Source organism: Lissotriton vulgaris, chromosome 9, assembly GCF_964263255.1.
Source record: "Lissotriton vulgaris chromosome 9, aLisVul1.2, whole genome shotgun sequence".
Lineage (NCBI taxonomy): Eukaryota > Metazoa > Chordata > Amphibia > Caudata > Salamandridae > Lissotriton > Lissotriton vulgaris.
Window position 1 is genome coordinate 389,017,416 of NC_141697.1, and position 27,831 is coordinate 389,045,246.

At 46.2% G+C, this 27,831-nt stretch overlaps 1 protein-coding gene across 2 annotated transcripts in view; it reads right to left on the reverse strand.

Moving 5' to 3' along the window:
- Positions 1-27,831, reverse strand: part of CCDC85C (coiled-coil domain containing 85C) — a 270,400-nt gene that overhangs the window by 104,728 nt on the left and 137,841 nt on the right. For both annotated transcript variants that reach the window (XM_086937759.1, XM_086937758.1), the window contains exon 2: positions 24,167-24,243. In XM_086937759.1, coding sequence (XP_086793885.1) covers positions 24,167-24,243 — 77 coding nt within the window. The remainder of the gene's footprint in view (positions 1-24,166; positions 24,244-27,831) is intronic.

Genomic DNA, 27,831 nt, shown 5'->3' on the forward strand with positions numbered 1-27,831 from the left:
ACCTGAGCACGCAAACAGCAATTGCAAACAGGAAAAAAGCATCGCGAACAAGCAATTCTAAGTGTTCGCGCAGATGTTTTACAGTTTCGCTGAGATTTGCGTAACGCGATTATGCAAATCCCGCCCACCCCTACTGTTCAGGGGAGGTGGTGTGGGCTATTAAACCCTGGTACACCACAACGGCATCGATAAATCATTGGCCAGTCAATGCTTTCCCTTTTATAAAAAGGAAAAGTATTTTTATTAAACACATTCTATTAAATACAATGCATTAACTTACAAATATATACATTCAGGTATATTGAAATATGTTTGGTGACACCCTTGTATAACATTATGCTCCTAAGGGGTCCTGAACCGTATTACCAAAATACCCCCACCTATACTAGATGCAACATCACAATATAAAGGGGTGTCATTATAAATTAGGACGGCCTACTGGCTTTGTCATTATGTCAATCCAGCAGTAAAAGTAGCCACATGTATTAACCTCTTCGATGCGTCAGACGGGTCCCGGCCGGCCGACGTTACAGTGGGCCTCCTCCCCTGGGGCAAATTATTAATGCAGATTGCAGTGACCTGGTTTGCCCTGGCTCACCACAGGGGAATTTCTTGAAATCGCCACAAGGCACAAGGCTTTTGATTCTCTGCTTGCACTCCTTTGTGGTCCTGAGCTTTAAAGGTAGATAACTCCAAAACATAGATCGGAGTTTGATGATTCTGGCCTTGTTGTGCTCCTCGAGGCCAGCCCTAGCCACCAAGAGCATTTTCTTTAGGCCTCCTGGCCCCTAGTGGAGAAGTGTGGCTCACTGGTTAGAGGAGGCAGACCCTGATGCAGAGGTCAGACCCGGGACCAGGGTTCAATTCCAGACGCGGCAGGGTCTTGAGCTCAAAATGTCCATGGACTCGATAATTCTCGCCTCGGTGCCTACTCAAATCATGGGTTCACACTTTGCAACTCTGGGCAATAGCTTGCTTAATCTCCACTACGGCCCCACTGCGATGGGATGCCTGGTCTTCACCTTGGGGATGCCCAGTAGGGGTTATCTCGCAGGGAAAGCCAGGACGGGTTGCCAAAGCAAGCGCTAAGAGACCTGTCGGTGATTTGGCGCTATATAAATCGAAATTAACATAACATAACATAACATAAAGGGCATTTTGTTTGCAGGAAGATGGGTTTACTGGCTACCTGTGCCAGACCAGTCCTCTGTCTGCACTCCTGAGACTCTCTTCTGCTTGGGGGGCATTTTCCACAGCCACACTTCACACCATACGCAAGTGTACGCTCCATGTCGGTCACACTCCCTAGGACCCAGGACCTTCTAGCAGTCTTGCAAGACACCTAGGTGTCAGCAGCAGAGTCAAGGGGCAGTCCACTAAAATAATCCAGACAAACCATCCAGGGTCCTTTAAGTAGACCCATTTGCCCAACTGTTCTAAGGGGACATAAGGAGGCCACTGCTATCAGCCCTGGATAGAGACCGATCCTCGTCCGGGGAGTCAGCTGGAGACAAAGTCCCACTATCATCCTTCTCCTTCCAGCTGGGCATCTTCTGTTACCGTCACATCCAGTGTCTTCTCAGCGGTCTCTCTTGTGCAGGGACTTAAAGTAGAGGTGGAAAGTGCTAGAAACCAGGAACTGCTGGCCAATCCTAGTGTGCCAAATCACGCCACTCCTGTCCCAAACCCTCCTGCACAGAATTCTCGACCAATCCAATAAGTCAACTTCAATTTGTCTGTGGACAAAGATTCTCTGAGAGTCTCAGCTCCATCCCCGACACAGCTGCCTGATCCTTTCCCTTCCTGTGTATGGCTTTAGGGGTCTGGCTCTCTTCCTTTATTTCTGTGGGCATACACGTGCATATATCTTCACAAATGTGTGTGTCTTTTAAATGACACAGCAGACGTTGCTGCATCACTGCGCCTTTATTTCCTTTTGTTTTTTAATTGTGCTTCAGAGCTTCTTCATATGTCATTAGCAAAGTCAACAAGTCCAACAGGCAAGACCTATTGGCTTTGTCAATGTTTGATTTAAGGATACGTATTGCCCATGCAAATGGTATGCCTAGCATCACTGTATGGTTTTAGCGCCGGGACACTCCAGGGAGTAGCCGTGCGCTTCATAGATATGCGCTAACATAACATATAAACTTACTTCACATGCAAACCCTGAAATCTGGCATGGATCCGAGCCTCCTGAACATCAGTCTGGATGTCGGATTTGAATTCTCCTAAAGGATGCTAGCATTTTAACAACTAATTCTCATTGTTGCTCTATAATGTTTTCACTCCCAACCCTTATGAAAAATTGCATGCCAGAGAAACGGTTAGGTTTTGCTGTTGCTTGGGCTATTAAATGATGTTGATTCTGACTTTTAATATGCAAGGGCATAAGGATTTTTATTGTCTTTTGAATAATCTCTTTACAGAGTTATCATTATCATGTTTAGCAATTTGCTCTTCAAAAACCTGGGATGATTTAAATAATTAAGTGTCCAACCTCAATAAAAAAATAAAGGTACAAACAAGACAAAAACGTGTTTGCTAGAAAGAGTAAATAGTACAGCCAATTGGATTTACTTTGTTATATCAAGAGCACGGGTGATGTAGGCGCCAATCTAAAGCATCTGGGACGGGTGCTCAGTTGGGTTTGAGGTATTTCATCCCAGCAAGGTTTGCTTTTGTTACAAAGAGAAAAGCAAGGTGGACGCCAGGGTGAGCTGCTTATTTAAATTAGTTGGCCTTAGCCTCAGGATCAAACTGCAGGGGCTGCAGTCTGAGACGAGCAACAGATGCCGGTTACTTACCGATGAGGTTCATTTCTCGGAGTCGACTCTACGACCTCCTCGTCAGAGTCTTGGTTCCCATCCCTCCCGGATTTCCGGGTGTGATGTCAGAGGTTTTGTATCCCACAAGTTGTGGGTGTGTCCTAGAGGGTAGAGATGGGAGCGGTTTGTGTGTGTTTTTTTTTTGTTTGCTTGATTAAGGCTGTGGGGAGGAGCTGACGCTCATAAATATAAGGACTGTGACAGGGGAGGTCGGACGAGGAGTTAATGGGTTGGTGAGCACTCAAGCGGCCGGTCGAAAGTTTAATGTAGATTATGAGCCGGTGCTTAATTTGTGCCGTTCATTGCAGGTGGTGGGAAACCGGGCTAACTTATTGGGAATGATATTTTTCATTGCCAGCCTCTGACCCAAAGCAAGAAAGGGGGGGGGGGGGGGGCAGAAACGAAAATAGTACTAAACAGAAAGCAGGGATGAAAATTAACTATCAAGAGTGAGATAAAGAAAGAGGAAATAATGGGTAGTGGAAGCAAAACGTGAAAGATGGAATCAATACTATGCAGAGAGGTTATTCGGCTACCACTACATTCAGAAGCGCAGCTGACAGGCTCCTGCATTTGTTTTTATTTATATATTACAAATTAAGTCCCCTCACACACCGTTACAAAAAGTGCAATCTGTAACAGCTGTGGAAAATACGCAGGCAGCAGGGTGCTGATGGCAGAACGTCATGAGGAGAAGAAAGAGCTGTGTGGGCGGCGTCACAAGCAGCGCGCGACTGTGAAATAAGGGGTTGGCACGAGACGCCTGCGCGGAAAGACACGTGGAATATTTCCAGTCATAATCTCAGCATGGCCGAAGGAGAGGAGAAGTTCCCAATTAGAGCTGTCTCTCTTCACACATAATGTACACGCTATATGCAGAAGGTGATGAAAAATACATAATGTGTGCTGAACAAGAGTTTGAAATCTGCGAAAAATTGAGCATCTGACCCAGAAACGTATTTGCACCAAACTGAATGTGCTGACTTGAAAATTCACTGAGTTGCTGATTTCCATACTTCCAGCACAACAAATGCAAGTTGTTTTAATTTTGCTAGAATTCTCTTCACCATGGTCTTAACGTAACAATAGTGTGAATACTGGAAAAAAGCTTGCGCAATAACTTATAAGGAAGAAAATTCAAGTCACTACACAATACGGAACCCGCATACCTCAATTCCCAGCTTCACTTCCACCAGACAGCTTCGATCAGCTTCACTCTCACAGAAGCAAAACAGGAAGTTGATCAATCGCCCACCAAGCCGCCAAATTCCCGAATGGCCTCCTCCTCACTTCTTGAATTCCACAATAAACTGAAGAACCGAGTTTTCAATTCTTCTTCTTCGCGGACCATCGAGACTGCCTTTGCTCAGGACCAGCCACACCACCCACCTACTCAGTGCCTAGATTCCCTCTTGGGTGACAAGTCAAGCAGCACTCTACAAATCCAAATTATATAACAAAATAATGGATCCTCTTGCTAAAACTATAGTTTCAGGGCTTATCCTTCGACCCATCCCGTCCCTAAGGCCATAGTTGGTACTGCTCAATAACACATTTTAGAGCACTATATGCGGTGGTACACTGCACAGACTTCAGTATCAGGTGGGAAAATCATTACTAGATCTTTGGAAACATTACCACCTAAACTAGCCTCGAGTCTCAATAGCACCCTGCTGGCTATTAGGGAAATCCAAGTACAAAATCCTCTGCACCATCCACAAGGCCTAATGGAGCAACTGGACCAGCTACTTCCAAAATGTGGTTTGCCTCTACAGTGCAGCAAGGAACCTGCCCATTGCCTAGCTTGCACCTTCCACAACAACAAACCTTTTAGATGGTGAACATGGAGGTGGATCTGAGAAAACAGGGGCCGAGATAATGGAGCTCCCTGAATTCTAGTTTGAGAGCTAAATTTAAACACCTCGGTTTTGAGAAAATACTTAAGACCGAACTGTTCAGGCTGATGTCCTGCTATAAGTGTATAACAATAGAGGGAGGCACACAGGAATACCAGCCAAGGGTCCATATCTTGCATCAATTTGAACTCAATCTACTATTTGATCTTTTCTGAAATTGTTATACTTTAGTTCCTTGATCTAAAAATTCATTGTAAGCTCCAATATAAATAAATTACATGATTGCATACTGGAGGACCGGAACGTTGCTGGTGATAGATGCCTTGGATGAAGGATATGTTTGAGATGGCTTTGCATGAAAAAATTATTTATAAACAGTAGGATGCCACAGTATGAGGCGATTTATGGAAGATCTGTAGACCCTTAGAGGGATGCCAACAGAGTTCTGTATTTATCTGTCTTGGATACACTCTTGTCGTAGGGCGGGGTCTTCAAACTGGGTGGCCTCAAGTGAACCGGGGGGTGGGGCGCTAGGCTCTGGCCAAAAGAAGCCTTATCCAAATATTCTTCAAAACCCCCACCTCGTTCCTAATAATCACACCATGGACACGGATACATGTTAGGAAGGAATGCCTGACCAGAATAGTATGTGTGACAATCATATATTTGATTGCGTTTTTAAATACGGTAACAGAACTTAACCGCAATGTATATATAAGTTTAGACATATTTAAACATTGCCAATTTACTAGAATAGTTGTGAAAAAGTTTGAGGTGGGGCCAGATGAGGGGAAGAATTAAGAAGTTCGAAGACCATTGCTGTGGGGTAAGAGTTGAGAGCACTTATATTTGAAGTGATGCCTCCCCCACGCCACAGCTGAACTATACACTGGTATCGTCTGCATTTCAGCTCCTAACGCTGCATTGTCCTTTATTTATTTAAACGCTAGCGCTGCACTGTCGCCTCATAGCGCTGAACTGTACTCGCTGAATAGCGCTGCACTGTCGCTTTAATTATTTATATGTGCCGCACTGTCGCCCTACTTAGTTAATTAGCAGCGCGTCGTCTCTGAGGCTGTAACTCAGACTTTTCTGCTGTTTTGTGCGTTTCACGCTGTGCATTTGCTGCCCCTGGCCTTTGACCCTCCATTTTGTGTTTAGGTTTTTCCCCTGGTCCGCCCCTCCTCCCGCCACCGCCTCCTCCCAGCTGCTGCCCCTCCCACCCACGAGTAATACCCTTCCTCGCTCCCGAGCTCCCTGTGACCGCCTGGACCCTCATTCAGTCCGGTTGCTCCCCCACGCCACAGCTGAACTATACACTGGTATCGTCTGCATTTCAGCTCCTAACGCTGCATTGTCCTTTATTTATTTAACCGCTAGCGCTGCACTGTCGCCTCATAGCGCTGAACTGTACTCGCTGAATAGCGCTGCACTGTCGCTTTAATTATTTATATGTGCCGCACTGTCGCCCTATTTAGTTAATTAACAGCGCGTCGTCTCTGAGGCTGTAACTCGGACTTTTCTGCTGTTTTGTGCGTTTCACGCTGTGCATTTGCTGCCCCTGGCCTTTGACCCTCCATTTTGTGTTTAGGTTTTTCCCCTGGTCCGCCCCTCCTCCCGCCACCGCCTCCTCCCAGCTGCTGCCCCTCCCACCCACGAGTAATACCCTTCCTCGCTCCCGAGCTCCCTGTGACCGCCTGGACCCTCATTCAGGCCGGTTGCTCCCCCACGCCACAGCTGAACTATACACTGGTATCGTCTGCATTTCAGCTCCTAACGCTGCATTGTCCTTTATTTATTTAACCGCTAGCGCTGCACTGTCGCCTCATAGCGCTGAACTGTACTCGCTGAATAGCGCTGCACTGTCGCTTTAATTATTTATATGTGCCGCACTGTCGCCCTATTTAGTTAATTAGCAGCGCGTCGTCTCTGAGGCTGTAACTCAGACTTTTCTGCTGTTTTGTGCGTTTCACGCTGTGCATTTGCTGCCCCTGGCCTTTGACCCTCCATTTTGTGTTTAGGTTTTTCCCCTGGTCCGCCCCTCCTCCCGCCACCGCCTCCTCCCAGCTGCTGCCCCTCCCACGCTCCGCCCCCTCCACCATCCATTTATGACCATTGCCCCCGCGCGCAGCGTCCACGCGCAGCGACCGCGCCCAATCCGCGCCGAAGGTGCGCCAAAGGTAAGCCCGTCTACGCCCGTCTGCGCCTGGACCGCGCCCAGCGCCAGACCCCCTGCCCCTCGCGCTGCCCAGCCCTCCCGCATTACCTACGATGCCACCACCCTCCTAGCCCTTGACCCCGGTCGCGCCCCCAACTGCGTCCTAGCCGCTCCTGGACACACCCATGGACCTTTCTCATGCTACTCCTGCAAATTCAGCGGCACCGACAACATCTCCGCTACGACCACACCACAGATTCACGACCCCAACCACCTACAATGCATCCTTCTCAACACCCGTTCGATCCACAGGCACGCCATTGACCTATGGAATCTACTAGACACCATTTCCCCGGACATCGCCTTCCTTACGGAAACATGGATGAACGCCTCCTCCGCACCAGACATCACCATTGCCATCCCTGAAGACTATAAGATCACCCGCAAAGACCGTACCAGCCACACAGGAGGAGGAATCGCTATCGTCCATAAGAAATCTATCCGCATCTCAACCAGCTCTGACGCCAACCTCGCCAACTCCGAACACCTTCACTTCCAGATCCACATCGACCCCAAAACAACACTCAGAGGCACTCTCCTCTACAGACCACCAGGACCCCGCGCAAAATTCAGTGAAGACATCACGGACTTCATCTCTCCACACGCGCTCCCCTCCAAAGACTATATTCTTCTGGGAGACCTCAACTTTCACCTTGAAAAGATAAACGACCACAACACCGCCACCCTCGTGGACAACCTCGCCAACCTCGGACTTAAACAACTAGTCACTTCCCCCACCCACATCGCAGGTCACACACTCGACCCCATCTTCACATCCAGCAATCATGTCTCCTTCAGCCACACTACGGATCTCCTCTGGACCGACCACAGCTGCGTTCACTTCACCTACAACAAGCCGAAACCCATCAACCACTCCCAACCTACCCTGCAAAGAAACTGGAACAAAATCACCACGGACCAAATCTCCGCATCGCTCCTTCGAAACTCCCCAGCCCTCTCTTCTAACGCCAACGAAGCCGCCGCCAACCTCACCCTATGGTTATCCAACACCGCCGACACATTAGCACCACTGAAAAAACGTCAAAGCAAACCTGGCAGCAAGAAAGCCTCATGGTTCAACGATGATCTCAAGAAGTCCAAGAAACTCTGCCGCTCCCTTGAAAAGGCCTGGAAAAAAGACCCAACCACCAGCACCAAGGACGCCTTCAAAAGCGCCACCCGCATACACCACCAACTGATCCGAAAAGCCAAGAAAACAGCATTCAAGGATCGACTTGACAACAACGCCCACAACAGCAAGGAACTTTTCAACATAGTCAAGGAATTTTCCAATCCCTCGGCCAACTCCAACGACATCACCCCCTCTCAAACCCTCTGCGACTCCCTAGCCTCTTTTTTCCACAACAAGATTGCAGACATCCACAACAGCTTTGACAACCAACCCGGAAACCAACCCACCCTACCATCTGCTGACCATCTTCCCCCCGTGAACACCCTTAACGCCTGGAACCCAATCTCCACTGAGGACACCATCCGCCTGATGAATTCCATCCACTCAGGATCCCCCACAGACCCATGCCCTCACCACATCTTCAACAAAGCAGACTCCGTCATAGCACCGCACCTCCGAGACGTCATCAACTGCTCCTTCAACTCCGCTACATTCCCAGAAGACTGGAAACACGCTGAACTCACCGCCCTTCTGAAAAAACCAACAGCGGACCCCACCGAACTCAAAAATTACCGCCCCATCTCGCTTCTTCCATTCCCGGCCAAAGTCATCGAGAAAGCCGTCAACAACCAGCTCGCCGCCTTCCTCGAAGCCAACAAATCCCTCGACCCCTCACAATCTGGCTTCCGAGCAAAACACAGCACTGAGACCGCCCTCATCGCAGCAACAGACGACATTCGAACTCTACTGGACAATGGAGACACAGTCACCCTCATCCTCCTCGACCTCTCTGCAGCATTCGATACAGTCTGCCACAGCACCCTTCTACAACGCCTCAATAACATCGGAATCCAAGGAAAAGCACTTGAATGGATCACCTCGTTCCTCACCGGAAGAACCCAGAGAGTCCGCCTTCCTCCATTCAAGTCCGAGGCCTCTGAAGTCATCTGAGGCGTACCTCAAGGATCCTCACTCAGTCCCACCCTCTTCAACGTATACATGAGCCCCCTCGCGACCATCGCCCGCAAACACAACCTCAACATCATCTCTTACGCGGACGACACTCAACTGATCCTTTCTCTCACCAATGACCCCAGCACCGCCAAAACTAACCTACACGAAGGAATGAAAGAAGTTGCCGAATGGATGAAACAAAGCCGTCTGAAACTGAACTCAGACAAAACAGAAGTCCTCATCTTAGGTACATCCCCCTCTGCATGGAACGACTCCTGGTGGCCGGAAGCCCTCGGAAAAGCACCCATCCCGACAGACCACGCACGGAACCTTGGCGTCATCCTGGATTCTTCACTCTCAATGAACAGACAAGTCAGCGCCGTTTCCTCTTCTTGCTTCAACATTCTTCGCATGCTCAGAAAAACATTTTGCTGGATCCCCTCCGAAACAAGGAAAACAGTCACCCACGCTCTGGTCACGAGCCGACTGGACTACGGAAACACCCTCTACGCGGGTACTACCGCAAAACTCCAGAAGAAACTCCAACGAATCCAAAACGCCTCAGCCAGGCTCATATTAGACATCCCACGCAACGAACACATCTCTGGTCACCTTAAAGACCTCCACTGGCTACCCGTCAATAGGAGGATCACTTTCCGACTGCTTACCCACGCACACAAATCACTCTATGACATCGGACCAGATTGCCTCAACTCTCGACTGTCCTTCTACACCCCCTCCCGCCAACTACGTTCTTCTAGCCAAGCCCTCGCCACTGTACCTCGCATCAACAAGACCACCATGGGAGGCAGATCCTTTTCATACCTGGCTGCTAAAACATGGAACTCACTCCCCGCTTACCTTCGCCTCACCCAGAACCACCTAGCGTTCAGAAAGCAGCTTAAAACGTGGATATTTGACAAATAATCCTCCTCCCCTTCCTAAGCGCCTTGAAACCCTCTGGGTATGTAGTGCGCTATACAAATTTTATGACTTGACTTGACATTCTATGCTCTGCCTAGTAGTGTTCTGATGGTCTGTTCTTGCGGTGATCTATTGACATTTCTATTAAGCTGGGTGTTTACAAAAGGTCTTCTGCTGGTGGATATGTGTTGGAGTTTGTTGCATGGAGGAGGAGTGTGTGTTGAAGGAAGAGTAACCAAGAGACTGCCTGACCCTTGATGGTTTGTATATAATGGGGGATCACAGGGTAATAATGTTCCTATATGGTGACAGTGTATTATTTGATTGGTGAGAAGGAGGTTTGTGGGCTGTCTTCTCTCCTAAATTTTAGTTTTTAGGAGGAGTGGTGTGGGGTAGGTAGGATGCTTGTTGATTATATTTGGGGGTTGCTCTGTAGTTATGAGCTTTCAGTTTTCTTCTACAGAATAATTAATCCCTTTCAGTGCAGGAAGCAGTGTTTGCTACTTTCGTGCTTTTATTGCCATCGTTATAGAGGGAATCTCGAATTTATCAGAAAATCGTTGATGTCTGATGGTTTGCTGTAGCTTGTGTTTTCAAGGAAGAATTCCTATGAAAATTAATTATTCATTCATACTTAATATGCCCGTTACCCTCTTTCCCGGAAGCATCATGTCCTAGATAGGCCCACTAAGGAGTGCAATATCAACCGGATTAGTATTGAGTATTGCACTGTACAGTTTAATTCAAGATTCAAGGAATTGCCTCTGCACAGAGCATAGATAGCACAGGTGCACAGAGCATAGATAGCACAGGTGCACAGAGCATAGATAGCACAGGTACACAGAGCATAGATAGCACAGGTGCACAGAGCATAGATAGCACAGGTGCACAGAGCATAGATAGCACAGGTACACATAGACCTCTCAAGTGGGTATTAATGAAACTGCTTTGGGAGTTTTCACAATGAGGCGATCAGAAAATGACTTTTGAAGAGACTCCACAACAGGACCCCTAGATCCCGGACAACAAGATGAAGTTCTTCATTCTCCTTCGGTTCCCATCATCTGTCCAAGGACATGGCATCAAATGTGTTACCTTCTCTTGATCCTCAAGGTGAATCTTCTCTAGGGCCCAGCCATTACACTTGCAATTTTATTCTAACAAACCTCTAGAAAAAGAGCGCACAAATCTATATTATATGCTGTATCTTCAGAGAAGAATGGTCGGAATGTTAGAATACCTTTTTTATGGTCTGGCTTGAAAGAGTAGCTGTTACCAGACAATTACGTGGGAATCACCAGCAGAGGGGCTTTGGCTCTGTCCACGTTAGAAGCTATGATATTTTTTTTTAATTCGCTTGATGCATGATCTTGAACATTAGAGGCACACAAGACATCGTCATGACTTTAAAGTGTCTCAGATAACTAAATAATGTATGTTATTTTTCTGTGGCATCAAAACAATTGGGAGGAGAGCAGTCAGTTAACCGCCATGGATTTTAAGGCTGGCTTGACAGAGCAACTGTGACCTAACCTTTTAACCTACACCAATATTATTCTATAGTTCTTTGCTTCCACATACATGCATATTCATTCCCCGTTTATCTAATTGTAATGCTTCACATCCTCATCCAACATTCCTCTAAAGCCAGACCAATTGCCATTGCTCGTTGAGAGGTGTGTGTGTGTGTATATATATATATTGCAAGTCACAATGTCCAATACTGGAATTACAGCTCAGGTGCAAAGACCTGTACATAATGCAAAAACATCAAATTTGAATCCCTGCAGGGCTGAATCAAATATTCATTTTTCTGAGTGTGCCAGGATGAGTACTAATTAACACCTATTAGTACTGAGAAACTTTGCGAAACCTAAAGTTGCAATGATATTATCCTGTATTTTTAATAGTTCCTCATATCACACGTCTGCAGCTTCTAAACTTTGCGACTAATTGCATTACCAAACTTCCCCTATCTCAAACAGATAGAAGGCAGAGATGGCCTTACTGAGATACGAACTCGCGACCTGCATGCTTCATTGCTAACTTTTCAAGTCACTGAACCATATTCTTCTGCCACTACAGTGGCGGCTCCTCCACAATGGCGGAGTGTCGCCCCACTGCTTGGCTCAGAGCCAGCAAATGAAAAATAAAACAATGTTCGAGCATCATTTTATGTTTCATTTGCTGGCTCTGAGCCAGCTTGTGCAGGGAAGGGTGGGGTGGGGTGGGGCATGGGGGAAGAGGAGTGCCATGTGCACTCTTTAAGTGTGCATATGTGTTTTACTGGATGTCTCAAGCTGACCAAAACACACATGTGCACTTAGGTTTTTCCAGCCTGGCTGCATTGAACAGCTGGGCTGGAGAAACCCCCACAGACTCACTGGTCTGAGCGGGAGCGTCTTTCCAGCCCGCTCAGGCCAATCCCCCTGCTGCTCTAATAGTATGAGAGCAGTGCAGGACTTGCACAGGGAGTCCGTGATGCTGCCCCAGTGCTTGCTGGGACCAGGAAGGACAAGGTGCGATGTGGGAGGCAGGCGGCCGCTCCACGTACGTGTTTATTTGTTAATATTAAACCTATGCTCCCCTTCCAGTGCTCCCAGCACCCCCTACACCCGCCTCACCACCTCTTCATTGAGGAGGCTGCCACTGTGCCACTATAGATAGGTACTATGCATTTTTTTGTGAAACATAGCTTGCCTATTCAGTGTGTTAGAGAAAGTATATTACTTTGATCTCTCCCTTCGGCTCCGACCCCTGATCCCCTGCACCACCTGATGATTTCCTGACCCCATTCAGTGCCTACCCCAATCCTCCACCCCACGTATGCCTATCAGCATCCCACCCTCTTCAACCTTCTCTAGTCTGCTCCTCTGGTTCTCTGCTCATTGCAAATGTTTCTTGCCCTGCAGACACAAGTTGATCGTTCGGCTCCTCGGTCCAAGGGTGGTTTGCAGGAGCATAGGCTGGGTTAGATGACTAGGACACATGCCGGGTAGGGGAAAGTTTTGGATGTGTACGACTTGGCAGAGCAGGGGGAAAGAGAAGGGTGATGCAGGCTTATAGCGCCACCTGCAACAGTGCCTACACCCAGCCATCCCATCCATGTGTCAAAATATATATTTTTTAAATTATTGAAAAACTTTTGAACCCAATGATGCTTTGCGCCACTAACTCCAAACCAAAATCTGCTAGGTCTTAGGTGCTATACATTCATATCACATTTCATCTCAACACAAGGTATCTGCATACAGAAGAAACAGGAGTACTGTTACAAACGCAAAACGGCAAAGCCAACAGGTCTGGCTTGCATTTTAAGTCTGTATTAAAATATTTAAAAAAACAAAAAAAATGCTTTGCTTATACAACGTATTTATTAGAGAAGGAATTTAATGTGTGATGTTTCAGTTTACAATGCGTCACTACATTGGAGGTGAATGATTCTCCAGTCAACAGCATGAGCTGAATGAGAGAAGCAATCCTATATTTCAAGAATTGGTAACTGTAGGAGCTGCAGACATCTGTGCTGTCAAAGTCAGATCTAAAATTGGTCACGAGGGCCTGCAAATTCATGATTCTGAGATTCTCCACTTGATTTTAACTGTAAAACCCTCAGCACCTTAAACACTCTGCAGCTATCCATGGTGCTTTGCCATCCTAAGGATAACACGGACCCTAAACACCTCTACGGATGCAGTAGCTCCCACCGTTTAGTCAAAGTTGTTTTGGGTCATAGCTTGGGAACCGTTTTCATAGGGGAGCTTGTTTTTCACCAGGAATACAATTAGGAGTGTGTCAGACTTAACAACTAACCAGTGTCACCGTGTGTCACACGGTATCGACTCCCTTCACATGGTCACCTGGTGCAGAGCCAATAGCACATGGCTGAAGGACAGGTGAGGTTAGCTGTAGACAATGCACTGGGTCGATTTGCAGCTCGAATTTAGAGGATGTGAGCAAACAATACCCATTAAGTGTCTTGAAAAACACCAAGGACATCGATAGAAACCCTAGCAAACATTTGATTTTATGGGAGGGGGAATAATAGGCCAGAAGTTCTTCTCAGGCAGCTCTTGGCTTGAAGCCCAACCCCCTTCTCACACACATAACTCAGTTTTTTTTTTTAAGTTGGCAAATCTGGTGTTCTATAAGGAGCTATTGTTCTCAGGATTATCCTTTAACTGGACATTAAACTCACTGGCTGTGATAATATAGCGCTATTTTGTATTCAGCACCCACCTTCAAGCCAGCTTCCCTGGAGCAACGCCCTCATTTCTCAACAGAAACTACCACTGGAGAGTCAAAATAGCCATGAAGTCATGCATTTGGTTGAAGCGCCTAATAGCATGGTGAGCGATCCCACCCTTACTTCATTTTGCACCTTCCTTCTGATCCCATATCATTTGTGCTTTGCTTTCTGGAGAAGCTCTCTGCGTTTGAAATAAAGAGGCATAGACCAGATGTTAAAACCTAGACCGCAGTGTCAACATTATCGGCGCCATCTTGCCCCCTTTTTGAGCCCATTCGTGCGCGTAAGCGGCAGCCATTTTAGATACCATGGCCTCCCTGCCCATCGCCGACAGCCAGCGCGTCTTTCTCTCTCTCCTGACCTCGCAGGCATCCCCCCCCGCGCGCTGACAACCCCCGCTCTCACATGCCTTGGGCCATAAACCCCTCTTCAGCACAACTCTACCTCGGAACCCCATCCTGTTCCCAGCCCGACACCTCCCTTCATTCCTTTCATGATCCCGGGTCCTTTGATAAAACCCCCTTTCCTCTGTGCCCGTTTGTCTTACTCGTTCCCAGGCCGCCACCTGGCCCTGCGGATACTGTTTATTGCCCCCTATACAGTAGGAAGCTTCTCCCATCAAAGGATCCACGAGTTGATCAAAAGCCCCCACCCCATGAGATCCGATCAACCACGTACATTCCGTGAATCGGCGGAATGTCCAGCTGTGCGACAATCATCACCTGTTGTGACCGGGGTGGGGACTTCAACTGTAAATGTGTGTGGGAACGGGCCTGAAGCGTGGATTCCGAGGATGTCCTTTCATACTTCAAAGCATTGCAAGAATGTGTGACATGCAATAAAGATCATAAACCTGTGTATAAGAGGCCAGGCCTCAGAGATGCGGGGAGAGCACCTCGAGAAGATACCCTGTTGTCTGAGTTGATGTGTTCTGCTCCGTCGGAATAAAAACTTCTGTTTCCTGCCTTCCAGTCTCCAGCGCCTGCCTCTTTGTTTGGTAACTTGAGTGGGTATAGAGGCGGTTAACGCCGGGCAACTCTGAAAAAGGTCATTCGGCCCTACCTTTTTCCACACAGATGCAGAAACCTTGGTTGCAGTGGTCCTCAAGTCCGGCACTGAGCCTCTAACTGTGGAGTCAACCTCGATGCCGTGAAAAAGATTAGGTTGCAGACTGCCATGCGGAAACAGGACCTGCCCAAGGCTTCATGGAACAGACTTAAAGCCCTTTTGACAAAGGCTGAGAAGGCCTTGCTTGAGAGGAAATAGCTGTCCAGGAACAGGGTACCACTTAACCATCTGGTCACTGTGACCCAGAATCAAGAACACAAACAATAAGAACAGATAAATGCAGAAGAGCCCCTTGTGAATGATGCCAGCTTAGCAAGATACTTCGGGAAACGTCCTACAAACTGAAGGCGGAATCCTGCGGAGCCATTACAGCACCGGCAAGTGAACAAATGCTTCTTAAGTATGCATTTGGTCAGCACGCAAGTCGTTATAACGACTTGCCTTAGAGGGGGGGAGCATTGGTGGAATGGTGTTGGATTTAAAGTCCAACACCATCCCTACTGTTGAGCATACTGGAGTTGGAATAGTAAATGAACCTATTACAAAATCCAGTGCCCCCCCCCAAAGCAAGTCGTTATAACGACTTGCATGCTGAACGAATGCGTACTACAGACTCATTCGTTCTAAAGACGGCGCTGTGAAAGGACAGCATGATTCTGACTCGCGGAATACCGTCACACATTTGATACTTCACCTCCTAGGTCCACCAAGCCAGAACTTGGCGAACTGGACTTGCATCTCTTCAGTGTGTGAGCGCGCACTGCGGGATAAGGAAGTCCAGTAAGAGCCTTTACCCCAGCTCATCTGGTGGAGGAGATGTGGGGCCAGTTAGCACTTCAGGATGGCAAGTTTGTTTGTGGGTATCGGGGTGCTTACAACAACACTCTGTAGCAATAGCCCAGGCGGCTGAGTTACTTCGCTACATTTAGCTGAACATCAGCAGGAATACAGTTGTTGCAATGCGCCCTTGAAGTCATGGTTGCTAAGAAACGGGGTCTGTATTTCAAGTGACATGCACAGACTTCCTTCCCTCTGTTAGTGAACTACAGTTAAAGGCTATTTCAGTAAAGGCCAGCGCAGTGCTCTGCCCCCCTGGGCTATACAGAGAAAATAAGGCATAAACTCTGCATTTCCCCACTGCTAGCACTTTTAACTAATTCAACAGTACGTCAGGCCCTAAAACTCCTGTTGTAACTGATAATTATTTATTTGAGAACTGCTCTATAACCAATGGCTCCCATAGATCTGTAGAAAATGTCTGACACCTTGTTTATCCATGTCAAGCCAAGTATCTTTCACGCTGGACAAGATGGACAACACAGAGCATCCCATTAATAACTCTTCTGTATAATAGAAACAATTAAATCTGGGACAAGGATGGGCACCTTGTACAAATTACTATTTTTCCTCAATTGCAAATCCTGGATTTCATCTATTGGTAGAGCACGAGTCCACCTTTTGTGTACACTGCATATCAATTGGAAGTCCATATATTTAGCGTGATGCTGTACATGTCGAGTCTCATCATAAAGATCATGGAGTTGTTCAGTACTTGCAAGTCTGTGATGCAAATGGTGAGGTCAAATCAGGAGGTTGTGTCGTGGTTAAAGAGAATGCTGGCCCACAACTATTAGAGCATGTGAAGTGTGCCAGGCTGCTTCAGATGCTGGGGTTGCCAGGTGCTCAACCGTGGAGCAGCAGATGGCATTTAAGGATACGTCAAATAAGGAGGTGGCTATAGATGTTTCCTCCTTGGACCAGGCCCCTCTACCTTTCCTCGGACCTTGCAGAGAGTCCAACAGTGTTCAGTCTGCAATAAGCTCCTCCTGTATTCTTTGGTCTAGTTCACCATCTGGTTCTTGGTTTGACTGGGAGGTTGAAGCTTTAGATGATGTACCTTAAATGAGGGAGTAGGAGAGGAAAGTGCAAAGGGGCTTCCAACCCCATCTCCCAGCGATTCTCACCCTGTTCCGCCCAAGCAGGCTGCAAATTTCAGAAAGCCCTTTTCAGACGCCTGTGTCGGCTAGGTGCCGGAGAATCCCTCCTATGCTGCATATAACATTTTGTCAGGCATCCCAAGGGTTTCTTCACATTGTGAACATCCTTGTACCAAGGGAATCATTCTGCTAGCAGAAGGCATTGTCATTGTACACCCAGATAGCCTAAAGGTGCCCAGGTACAACTATTGCATGTAAGAATCAGCATCATTTGACTGCCGACAGCAATGACATGACAAACTGCAATCATCACAAAATGTAACTGCTTGAAGCACGCAGCTTAACTAACAGGATTTAACAATGAAAAGAGCTGCCAGCCCAGCGTGTAAAATTGGGTGCAGCTATGCACTGATCCTTGCATATGGGACTGAAGGCAACCTGGGACCTAGTGTCTGACACCAGTACTATATTTGCCATACTCACATACGATTCCACGACTTTAAGCCGGTTTTCCACCTGCCACATTTCTGAGTACTGCATGGAACAGCTGGGGATTATGGTGACCTAGCATCACTTTTCAATAAACTAATATCAGCGTCAAGTGTTACTTCATGTTCAAAAGCCAATACGAGTCATCCCCATAGATAAAAACATCTTTCCTCTTCATGAAGTGAAATCCGCGAGATAAATACTGATCCATAGCTAATTAAGTACAGAAATTGAGCAATGAGCCACCGCACAGATGCGCGTATAACGCCAGGCCCATCAGAAGGGCGTGGTTGGGGGTGGGTGCAGAGAAGTCAGCTCGCAGGCCCTGTACATTTTCAGTGCCTTGTGTTTGTGCTGCAGCATTTATAGATTATAAATCATACAGGTCATATTTATTAATGACAAAGCAGTTAACATGCTTAACACCACTTGATGTCGCAAGATAATGTTTCTGGTGGGTCCTCATTCTCTGCAGGACATTTTTTTCCACTTCCAATCAGGTCCTAGGCCTCTGAAGGGCAACCTTAACCCCTTCCCTGCAGGGCTAATTCCCCAGCTGTGCTGGGGGGAGGAGGGCGCGCGCAGCGCCCCGGTGCTCGTGACTAGCTCCGCTCGTCATGGCCGTGTGCTCATGACGAAATGAGCTCGTCATGACCACGCCCGTTCCAATGGAACACCTAGCACAGAAGGGGAATTATCCCCGTGTGGGCGCGGCGCAACGGTCATGACGAGCTGAGCTCGTCATGAGCATGGGAGGGGTTAAGCTTGTTGACCCAACACTTCTAAAATACCTGTACAATGCCTGCAAAAGGCCAGTCCTTCTTAGGTCTTGCCTAAGACTGCGCATGCACTGTCTATCACGAGAAATACTACTATATTACATTGGCGTAAATCCCATCCTTTGCTTACCACTTATTGGCTTGATTGTCACTCATTTTCTTGCTTCATTTTTTGTTATCTATAAAGAATTTTTTCCTCTTCTTGTGTTTGTCCCGCCTCTGTAGCATGGACGCATAACTATGACCTTCCACTGCGCATATTTTCAGGCGCTACTTTTTACTTTTTGTTTCACACTCTAGGAGAGTGCAAGGGTTTTCCGGTTGTCTCCATTGTCTGCTTCTCTCTACCCTCTGCCGTACTCAGTGTTCCTCTTTCTCACCCAAGTGCTTCTCCCCATGCACCCTTGTTACCTTATCATCGAGTGCTTTCTCACCATCAGCTCCACATTGTTCTTTTGCCCTTTTGATTCTGCCACCCATGCTCTACTTGTTGCTTCCACCCGCCAGCGGACTAGTATTGCTTATGCTCCCCATCCGCACCCCACAATGTTGCTTCCCCCCCCTGCACTCGTGTTGCTTCTATGCCCTCACCCGCACAACGTGTTGCCTCCCACTACCCACTGTAGGGACCAGGACTTATTTTCCCATTATCAGATTTTGACCTACGACAATAGAGAAAGTCAGAGAAAGGGTTACGTAGGAGAGGTGGAAATATGTGACAAGGGGAAGAAGTAGGGCTGAATAAGAACCTGGAATAGTGAGATAAAGGACTAGTGAGTGTAGGGTGGTGGATGAAATAGGCGTGGGGTGGAATTTAGACTGGACAACCTTAGTACTCTGGACCCCTGGCCTTGGGTGATGCCCGCTGGAGGCTTCTGAGCAAAACTTTGGCCCCAGCACTTACTTTTCTACAAATTAAGCACTGCTCATACATAACCTCCATCAAGAGTGTTATCACATGTGCCTTTACATTGTGCAAAACCAAAATGATTCATTGGTATTAGGAAATTGCAAGAATTAGTCTACACTTTTCTTCACAATTAAAGATGCTGGTACGACAAACAGAAAAAGATTAGATTTGATGACAGAATCCCTATTACTGTGCAGTAGTCTTTTAGTATTACTGTCAATCTTTGCCTCTTGAAAAGACATGGCCTGCTTCATTCAGTGGAGTCGGGCGAAGCACATGGACCACATAGAAGATTTAAGCACTCTCCAAATCCGTCCGCTGCTGGCAGGGGCAAGGCAGCATGCCTCTAGGCCTGCGCTGCCACAGACACTCCTTTTGGTTTCCCATGGATTCAAGAGGACTTAATGTGCTCCACAGTTAATTTCTAGCCTTATGTGTGATTGGACCCCTGATTATTGCTGTGATCTATTGGGTCATGCGGTAGTCATGTCATTACGCTAAGGAGCTTTCTAGTCATCAATTTCTGTTAATAAAAAATTATTATTGACAAATCCCTCCAACATTCAAATACAAGCTGTGAATGTGGTTGTGAATGTTTAATGAACGTTTGCAAATTGTGGTGAGCTTAAGAAGGCATTCAGCTATTGGCGCACTCCATTTTCGGTTTTCTTAAGGACTTCAACAAATCAAGTCTCTCAAAGAGCCGCGTGGGCACACCACAACTCTCTCAGTAGCTCCATTCCACATTGTATTCAACTTTTATTTAGACTGAGGCTGGAGTGTCTCAGGGCATGGCTTCGGATGGCTGAGTGTGAAGTGAGAAATGTCCAAGGGGGGAAAAAAGCTTCCAAATGACTTCTCCCTCCAACTCCCACACTGCTATCCCCATCTAAAATTATCCTTAGATGCCCCTGAATTTACTGCTTCTGTTCCACCCTTTTACTGATGTCTGGTGCTTTAAATGGAAATAGATAAGTGCAGGTGCTCACTATTTAGAGTGCCTGGTTGCTCCCGAGAAGTGGTGGTACACTCCCATTAAATGTATTGCAGCAGTGCTGAGAAGTGCAAGTACTCTCCCTTTTAAAATAATGAAGTGCAGGTACTCAATACCGGACAGCCCCTGTCCATTTAAAGTACTGTGGATGGCCCATATTAATGTAGACTTGCAGTTGATGTGACATAAAGGTATACCCGGGCACACTGGGCAGCAGGTGAATCAGAAAGAAAAGCCAGGACTTCCATACCACCCTCCCATCTCTCCACCCTGCTGACAGGTGCTCTTGTTCTGTTTGTTTGCGCTACAATTTTGTGGACGACAATAATTGTGACGCACAGCATTGGCTCATTTTAATAGTGTAGACTATATGTATGCTGTTGGGGCGTTTCAAAAGTTTTCTAGGGCTATTTAAGCTAATTTATAGGTAATACAGTTCTATGTATCACTCAGAATAGATGTATTAATCAATGCTGCATGTTTAATGCCTGTAGCACACTTATAACGAAATGACAGCAGTACAGGACCAATGGAACATGGCGTGGACAGGGAGGCACTAGAAATGGTCCTGACAGATCACACACTGCTAAGAACAGAAGTCATTTTTCAAATATATATTTAAAAAATTTCAGATAACTTGCGCAGCCTCTAAATGCTACATTTTCCAAAATGTCAAGCTTTTTACCAAGAAAGGAGCACTGGCGCAATGCAAAATGAAGAGAAACTGGTGGCAGGCCAGCTTGAAGTATTCCCATCTCGGGCATAATTAGAATAAGCACCGAGAGGCCTCCAGCCAGCACATCAGATTCACATATTTCCCATCTTCTCTGTATTGGATAAAACTATAATGTGTTTGGAATCGCATGGACCCAAAACCTCTGTAATGTGTGTGTAAAATCAATTCCGCACAAGAGGAATTTTGATTCGGATACCAACTAATAACAAGGCAATTAAAAACTCAGCCAAATTTAGACAATACGCACTTAGTGGTCAGCCAGCTGGAAGCCATGGTAGTCCAAACCGGGAAGGCACTGGTGTGTGGAAAATGCATCTGCCCTGTTACTGATAGCTTGTGTTTCAATCCTGCAGAATGCCACAGCGCCTCCCAGGGCCGGACTGGGAACAGCAACCAGCCCAGGCAGATTGCTGTTCGACGGGCCCTGGGAGAGGGAGAGGGTGGGTGGTACCAAGAAGCACCGCGCCAACTTTTCTTACAGAGGCTGATATTGCAGCACAGCTGAAAAAAACGACCCCCAGTGACAAAACCTGCCCCAACGGGCACAATACTGGGCCTCATCCCTTTGGGCCACCGTGTAAATGCCCGGTGCCCGCTACGGCCAGTCCTGCACTGGTGCCTCCTGCTCAGATCGGTGGGACGCAGTAAAGAAGGGCACAGCTGATGATCTGTGTGCTGGATCAGCCAACTAAGAAATGACTGTATCCAGAATCCCTGGCAATGGGTCCACTTTCTCTTTGCAGGGGTCCTACCTACTTCTTGCTTCAGGGGAAATCGGACAGCAACTTCGGCCACTCTACACAGGCGTCTTCAACCTCTTCTCCACTTAGAGCTACTTTTGATCACTGAAAGTCATACATAGATATTAACAAGCATACTTACTTTTAAAGTAGTTAATTCAATCACTGTTTCTTATGATAAGAGTGACATTAACCATGGCATCCATCCCATTACCACCTACCTTAGCAATTATAGGATATGACTCCGGGAACTAAGGTAACCAAGAATCATGCCTTCTCACTGGATCAAATGGCACTGAGCATGCCTGTAGAGTGTAGGCACTCAAGTGTGCCAGATTAAAACATTGAAAATTACTGCGATCGAGGGGAAAGATTGCTGAAGCTTATATTTGCAGATAAAGAATTGATTTTCCATATATTAAAAAAAGCAGTTCTACGCTTAAACCAGATTCTCCCTTTTTTCTGACCAACAGTAGTTCCCAGAACGGACTCTTCTATAGCAAGAAGCGTTGTTTGGGGTTATTCGGTGTTGTAATAAGCCATCTTTAATGTAACTGCCTTTGGCTTGTTTTTTATCCAGGACTATGCTGCATTGTACTGTGTCTTTTTCATGCAGCTTCTTAGAAGCCATCTGGTGAGCAAGGTAGGGCCTTGCTACCAATAAGACAAGTTACTTGGAATGACTTGGGGGAACTGAGGTGCAGTTGGTGGGGTCACACCAACCAAGACAAAGCTCAGGCTCTATTTGCGTGAGGCTGCTCCCAGTGACGGCTCCTCCGCTAAGGGGGAGGAGCTTGACCCACATTTTTTTTTCAGGGTCCTTCCAGGCTGCTTCCTGTTCCTGCCTGCAGGAGGAGGAGAGATGTGACCAGGAGCAGCAAGGAGGACGCGACAAACAGGTACATTTAATTACAAAATTATTTCTCATCCGTCCACAGCCCTCCCCCCCCTTAAGCCTCCAATCGATGCCAGCCGTCACTGGCTGCTCCCTGGCCAACGATGATCTGTTCGGGTGCAGACTTAATCCAAGAGGGCGCTCTGGGCATTCCACATTTCTTATGGCATACTGTTTCAGGTCTTTGGAACTGCAATCTGGAAGGTGAATTAGATACAGTGTTGGATACAAACCTCTTAACAGCAATAGTGTAGTAGATTATTAAGGGCCAAGTGTATCTCTTTACAAACCAAAACACAAACATGGACAATTGTCTTTCAGTTTCTCTACTCATGCCGCACAGATGACTTTCGAAAAAATGCCTGGGGCATAACGTACTATTGCTTAGCGTTTCTTTAGACGTTATTTACTGCAATGCCCCATTTAGAAATGCTTTCACTGTAGCAACTTACTCATGACAAGTTACTTACCTTCAGTAAAACTCTTTGTAGTGGATACTCTAACCGCAGAGTCTTTACTTTTAGAATATCCCTAGGTGCCATGCGTTTCAGCTTTGGCTTACTTCCACCGCAGAAGTGATGGAGCAGAGCCGTAAATAAGTGTCACCCTGTGGGACATCTATCCATTTCAAATATTCCCAATACACATATGTTTGATATCAGAATGCAATGGCAACAACTTTCTCATACAATGCATAGGTGCATTAGGAGTTCATGGCATCCCTGACAGGAATCAAACTTGTGAGAACTTGGTCACCTGGCAACAGGCCACTACGGAACTGTAGGTAAACAGAAGGCTCTATTGATCAATCAAGTGCTCCCTTCCTTGGTGTTTTTGATAAATATAGATGTGCACAATCTTTGAGCTCGATATGTGAAGCCAGAGAGCTGCATCTGATCACCTACGTGTCTTCTCATTTGGTACGCATGCCTACTGCCCGACATAGGTATTAGGTAGCAAGGGGAAGTATGTGCTCTGAACAAAGTGTCAGAAAACGGTTCAGAGATGGTAGTGACTGGACTGAGAGTCCCATAAAAAAGAAACTAAAGAAAGAGATCAAACGATCCCTAGGCATGCAAACTCAATCTAGAGACATTTGAAAGAAAGAGGGTTTTGCTTCCTTGCTTTTGGCTGCAGAAGTTAGGATTTTAGATTTCATTCAGTGTCCCCCATCAAGAGTGCCAACAGCGGGAAACTCTCACATTCATCCATTTGAAGGGTTAACAACTTTGCCATTAGAAGCCATAATTATAATGATTACAACTGGAAATTACATTTTGATGGAAAGAAGCTTAATCTGCTGTGGAGAGGAAACAATTCTCCTTGGTTTAATTAAAGGAATTCCCATTAAGCCTTAGCTGGAATTAAGGCTGGCCAGCGAGCGCGCTTGTGTCAGCGCTATAAGCAGAAACACTACATTGGTGTGACAAATGTAGGATGTGCAGAGTGATGCCTACCTGCGAGAGAAGTTTGTTGTCATCCTCCAGGAGTTTGACTTTCGTTTCAAGTTGCCGAATATAGCTTGAAGAAGAATCTAAAAAGAAGAAAATGAACAACCATAAGTAACATTCTATCAAAAAAATTAAAATGTACACAAATACTGACTAAGAGAGTGAACTATTCTTCGTCTCCAACGAAAATACCACAAGCAGAGCACATGATGTAGTCAAAGATACAACAGGCCACAAGTCTAAGTATGCCCAGTGTGTAACACATATGACGATAGAAAACACTTTTTTTGTCAATAATTTCTGACTGCTCCACAGTCATCCTGAAGAATCGAAAGGTAGTCTTACGCACAACGAGGACTACTTGTCAGACACTAACTAGGTTTGAACTGGGTACAGTTCTTCTTTCACTATGATGATCTCTTTCGAAAAAGATTACATGGCCTTTTTTTGTAGTTTTCATTTTTTTGTTACAAAAAAACTGCACAGTTTAGCTCTTTTAAGACTTTTTCCACAGTTGAAGTCTTACCACATAAATACATCTACACAGATATAATGGAAAAATTGCAGCTCTTGAAAAGCCCCTCAACCGCTTCAGGCACGACATCAAACAAGCTTTGGCAAAGCTAACCAGTCTCGGCTATTCTTTTTGCTGATGCTTTTCATCACTTCCAAAAAGAAATTTTTTTTTTTGCTGATGTTGAATAGCACTGTCAAAATAGGTCTAAGTGCAAAGATGTATACGTGCGCATGAGTCACCATACATGCATGGCAGCCTCGATGTAATGACATACATGAGTTCATAGTCATGGTGCAGCAGCCTTTTAAAAAAAAAGTATTAATTGACCACTCCAAGATGGCCTGATTGTGTATTGGGGAAAGGAATAGCCTTGGTGTTAAACTGCAGGCGCCAGCCCCTTCTGAAACGTGAAAGAAAGTAAACAAGGGGCAGGAAGCCAAAATCACTTAGCAGCAAGTAGTAGAGATGGCTGGGGAGCAATTCAAAAGCCGGGGGTGCAATTAAAAATAAAAAAAAGCTTAGTGCGACAGGGAGTGGTGGGGAAAGCAATGAACGAGCTTGGGGTAGAAGAGCAACACAGAGTGCAGGAGTCGGTGATGTGAAGAATGGAGGATCACACATGGGAGAAGGGGAGGGAGTACGAAAATAGAAGCAGCATGCTCAATGTGAGCAGGGTACAGATACAAGTCATCCAGTCAAAAGTATGGTACAGGAGCTGTGCTCCAGGGATGGTGCAAACACAAAGAGGAAGCAACGCCATCAAATTAGAGGTGAGAGACTGAGAAGAAAGTCAACCAGTAATGAGCACTGGGCTGGTCCAAAGCTCACTAAGTATCTTTGTATTTTTTTTCATTGTCCTTGTATCACCATAGCTTCTGAAAACTCAGGCTATTAGACGATTGCTATACGGCCCTCAGCCTGCTGCATTAGCATCCCCCCCCCCCCCCCCCCCCCCCCCCTAGCCCACACCAATCGAGCCTATAGGGCCTCAAAGCGGCCCTTTAGATTCCAAAGACAACATACCACTCCAGCTAGAAAAGTTTACTGTAAATATAGGTATTGCACACAGCAGGTCAAAGAGAACAGATTATGTAAGCAAGAGCTACAAACAATGTTACAAATAAGGCAAAATTAAAAATTCTGCAAACAGACAGAACGGGCATACTTCGCAATTGCAAACAAATAATTATAGGCTGCCTTCAAACTGCAGCAGACATGAAATCACTACAGCCTTGTGATCTGCCAACGTGTAATGATAACCCGCCTCCCAGGCCATACATTGAATAATGTAACAAGAATCAAGTGGAAAGACGAGAAGAAAAAAACAGAAAATTCAGTCATTCTTTCCGGATGACGGAAACGTGTTTTCCTTTCGACATATCCTAATGTTCTGTCTCGGCTAGTACAGGAAGCACACATCACAACCACGAGGAGATTAAAAGGGATACCTCACAGACATTCTGTGCTTCGGACAGGTGCCAGCAAAGACCTGAAAAACACCGATTTAAACTCAGCAAGATTCCTGATCTCCCAGAGCGACGACACACAACAAGAAGAAAGAAGTGCTAAATGCAAAATGAGATTTCCTCTTTTGTTTTCTCCCACTCCGTCTGGAATCACATTCCAGAAATGCTTCCCTGTGACCTGCCGCTCTTAATAGGTATTTCTGGGCAACATCATGAAATAAAAATAAATGATTACATCAAGTAAAACGCCGCAGTCAACCAACTTTGGAATGTTGAGGGCATCACCCTTAATTCGGATTTATTTTCAGAAAGTAAACAAACTTCTGGGCCTCCATTCACCAAACCCATCATGATGCAAGGAATGTACAACTTTCACAAAGGCTGCAGGCTGAAAAGGCAGCAATAAAAAGACAATAGTAAAACCAATAGGCCTGCCGTGCGCTTTGAGTCCTGATTAAAACATTAACAACAAAAAATAAAAATCAATTAGTAGTGTAAAAACAGAACAAAAAAAAGGTAGCATTTTATATACAATGCACTTATGAGCTAATTTAAAGTGTGATGATTTAGAGTAATTTTGGGAAGCATTGAAATGCGCCCTCAATAAGAAGTGAAGTGATGCAGCGAACAGTCAACATCTGTTCAAATCTGTGCAACTTATCTTGTATACACCTCACTCTAGGGCAGTGCTTCATTTGTAAAATAAATAAGTGCCAAGGCCCTCGTCAGGAGGCCATTGCAGTTTGCACCACACATTGCTTCAGCCAGCGCTGCCAATGGCAGTACCAACACAATTACTAATCATCACACTTTTACGAGAGTGACAATTCAGACTATTGTAGGACCCCAAAGCTATAAGAATGACTTGGGTGGCACTCAGTAATTGTTAACAGAGCCGCAATGTGGCAGAGTGGTACAAGCCCCGGTGCTGACAATGTAGCAACAGAAATCAATGGCTCAAATTAAGCACTGCTCTAAAGGACACTGGACCCTTCTACAAGACTACTCAATAACAGGAAATTAAGTGGGCACCACAGGAGGGAATCGTGTGTTTCGGGCTCAATGATCTGCCTGAATACAGTTTAAAGGACTGTTGCCCCCCTCCCGCTCATTTACAGGTGAAGGCAAATCAATGATTTTGGTTTGTTCCCCACCTTGCTTTCTTCATTTAGTATCTGACTTTTTCTGTTGATTGATATCAAGGGCTGTGCCAAGAACAGCCTTCCCTCATAGGAGTCCGAGGATAAATGTGGTTCCAGCTAGTCTTCCTCTCTGTAGGACCATTGCCTTTGGTGGGGAGGACTGGGTGCCCAACACATCCAACATCAAGGTGGAACATGATCAACCTCCCTTCGAGACACATTTCTTTCCGTTGTTTCTGCCACTCGGATGTCTAGGGACCAAAAACCCAAATTGGCACCGAGCACCCAGAAACCTGCAATCCATGGTATAGCAAAATAAAATCTAAACCCCTGTGACAAAATGATTGACTGGGATGTCGCCCTGAGTATCTACCTGTTACTGAGATCAATTCTAAAAATCTGCCCACCACTTTTTTGTATTTCTCAGTGCAACTGGTATGTCCAGACTTGGGTGCGGTTCTCACTGTGCCACTGGAACCACCAGTCTGCACCATACTGAAGAGACCCAAATAGGCCAGTCGGTCTCCGGTTACTTGTATTCTAGTT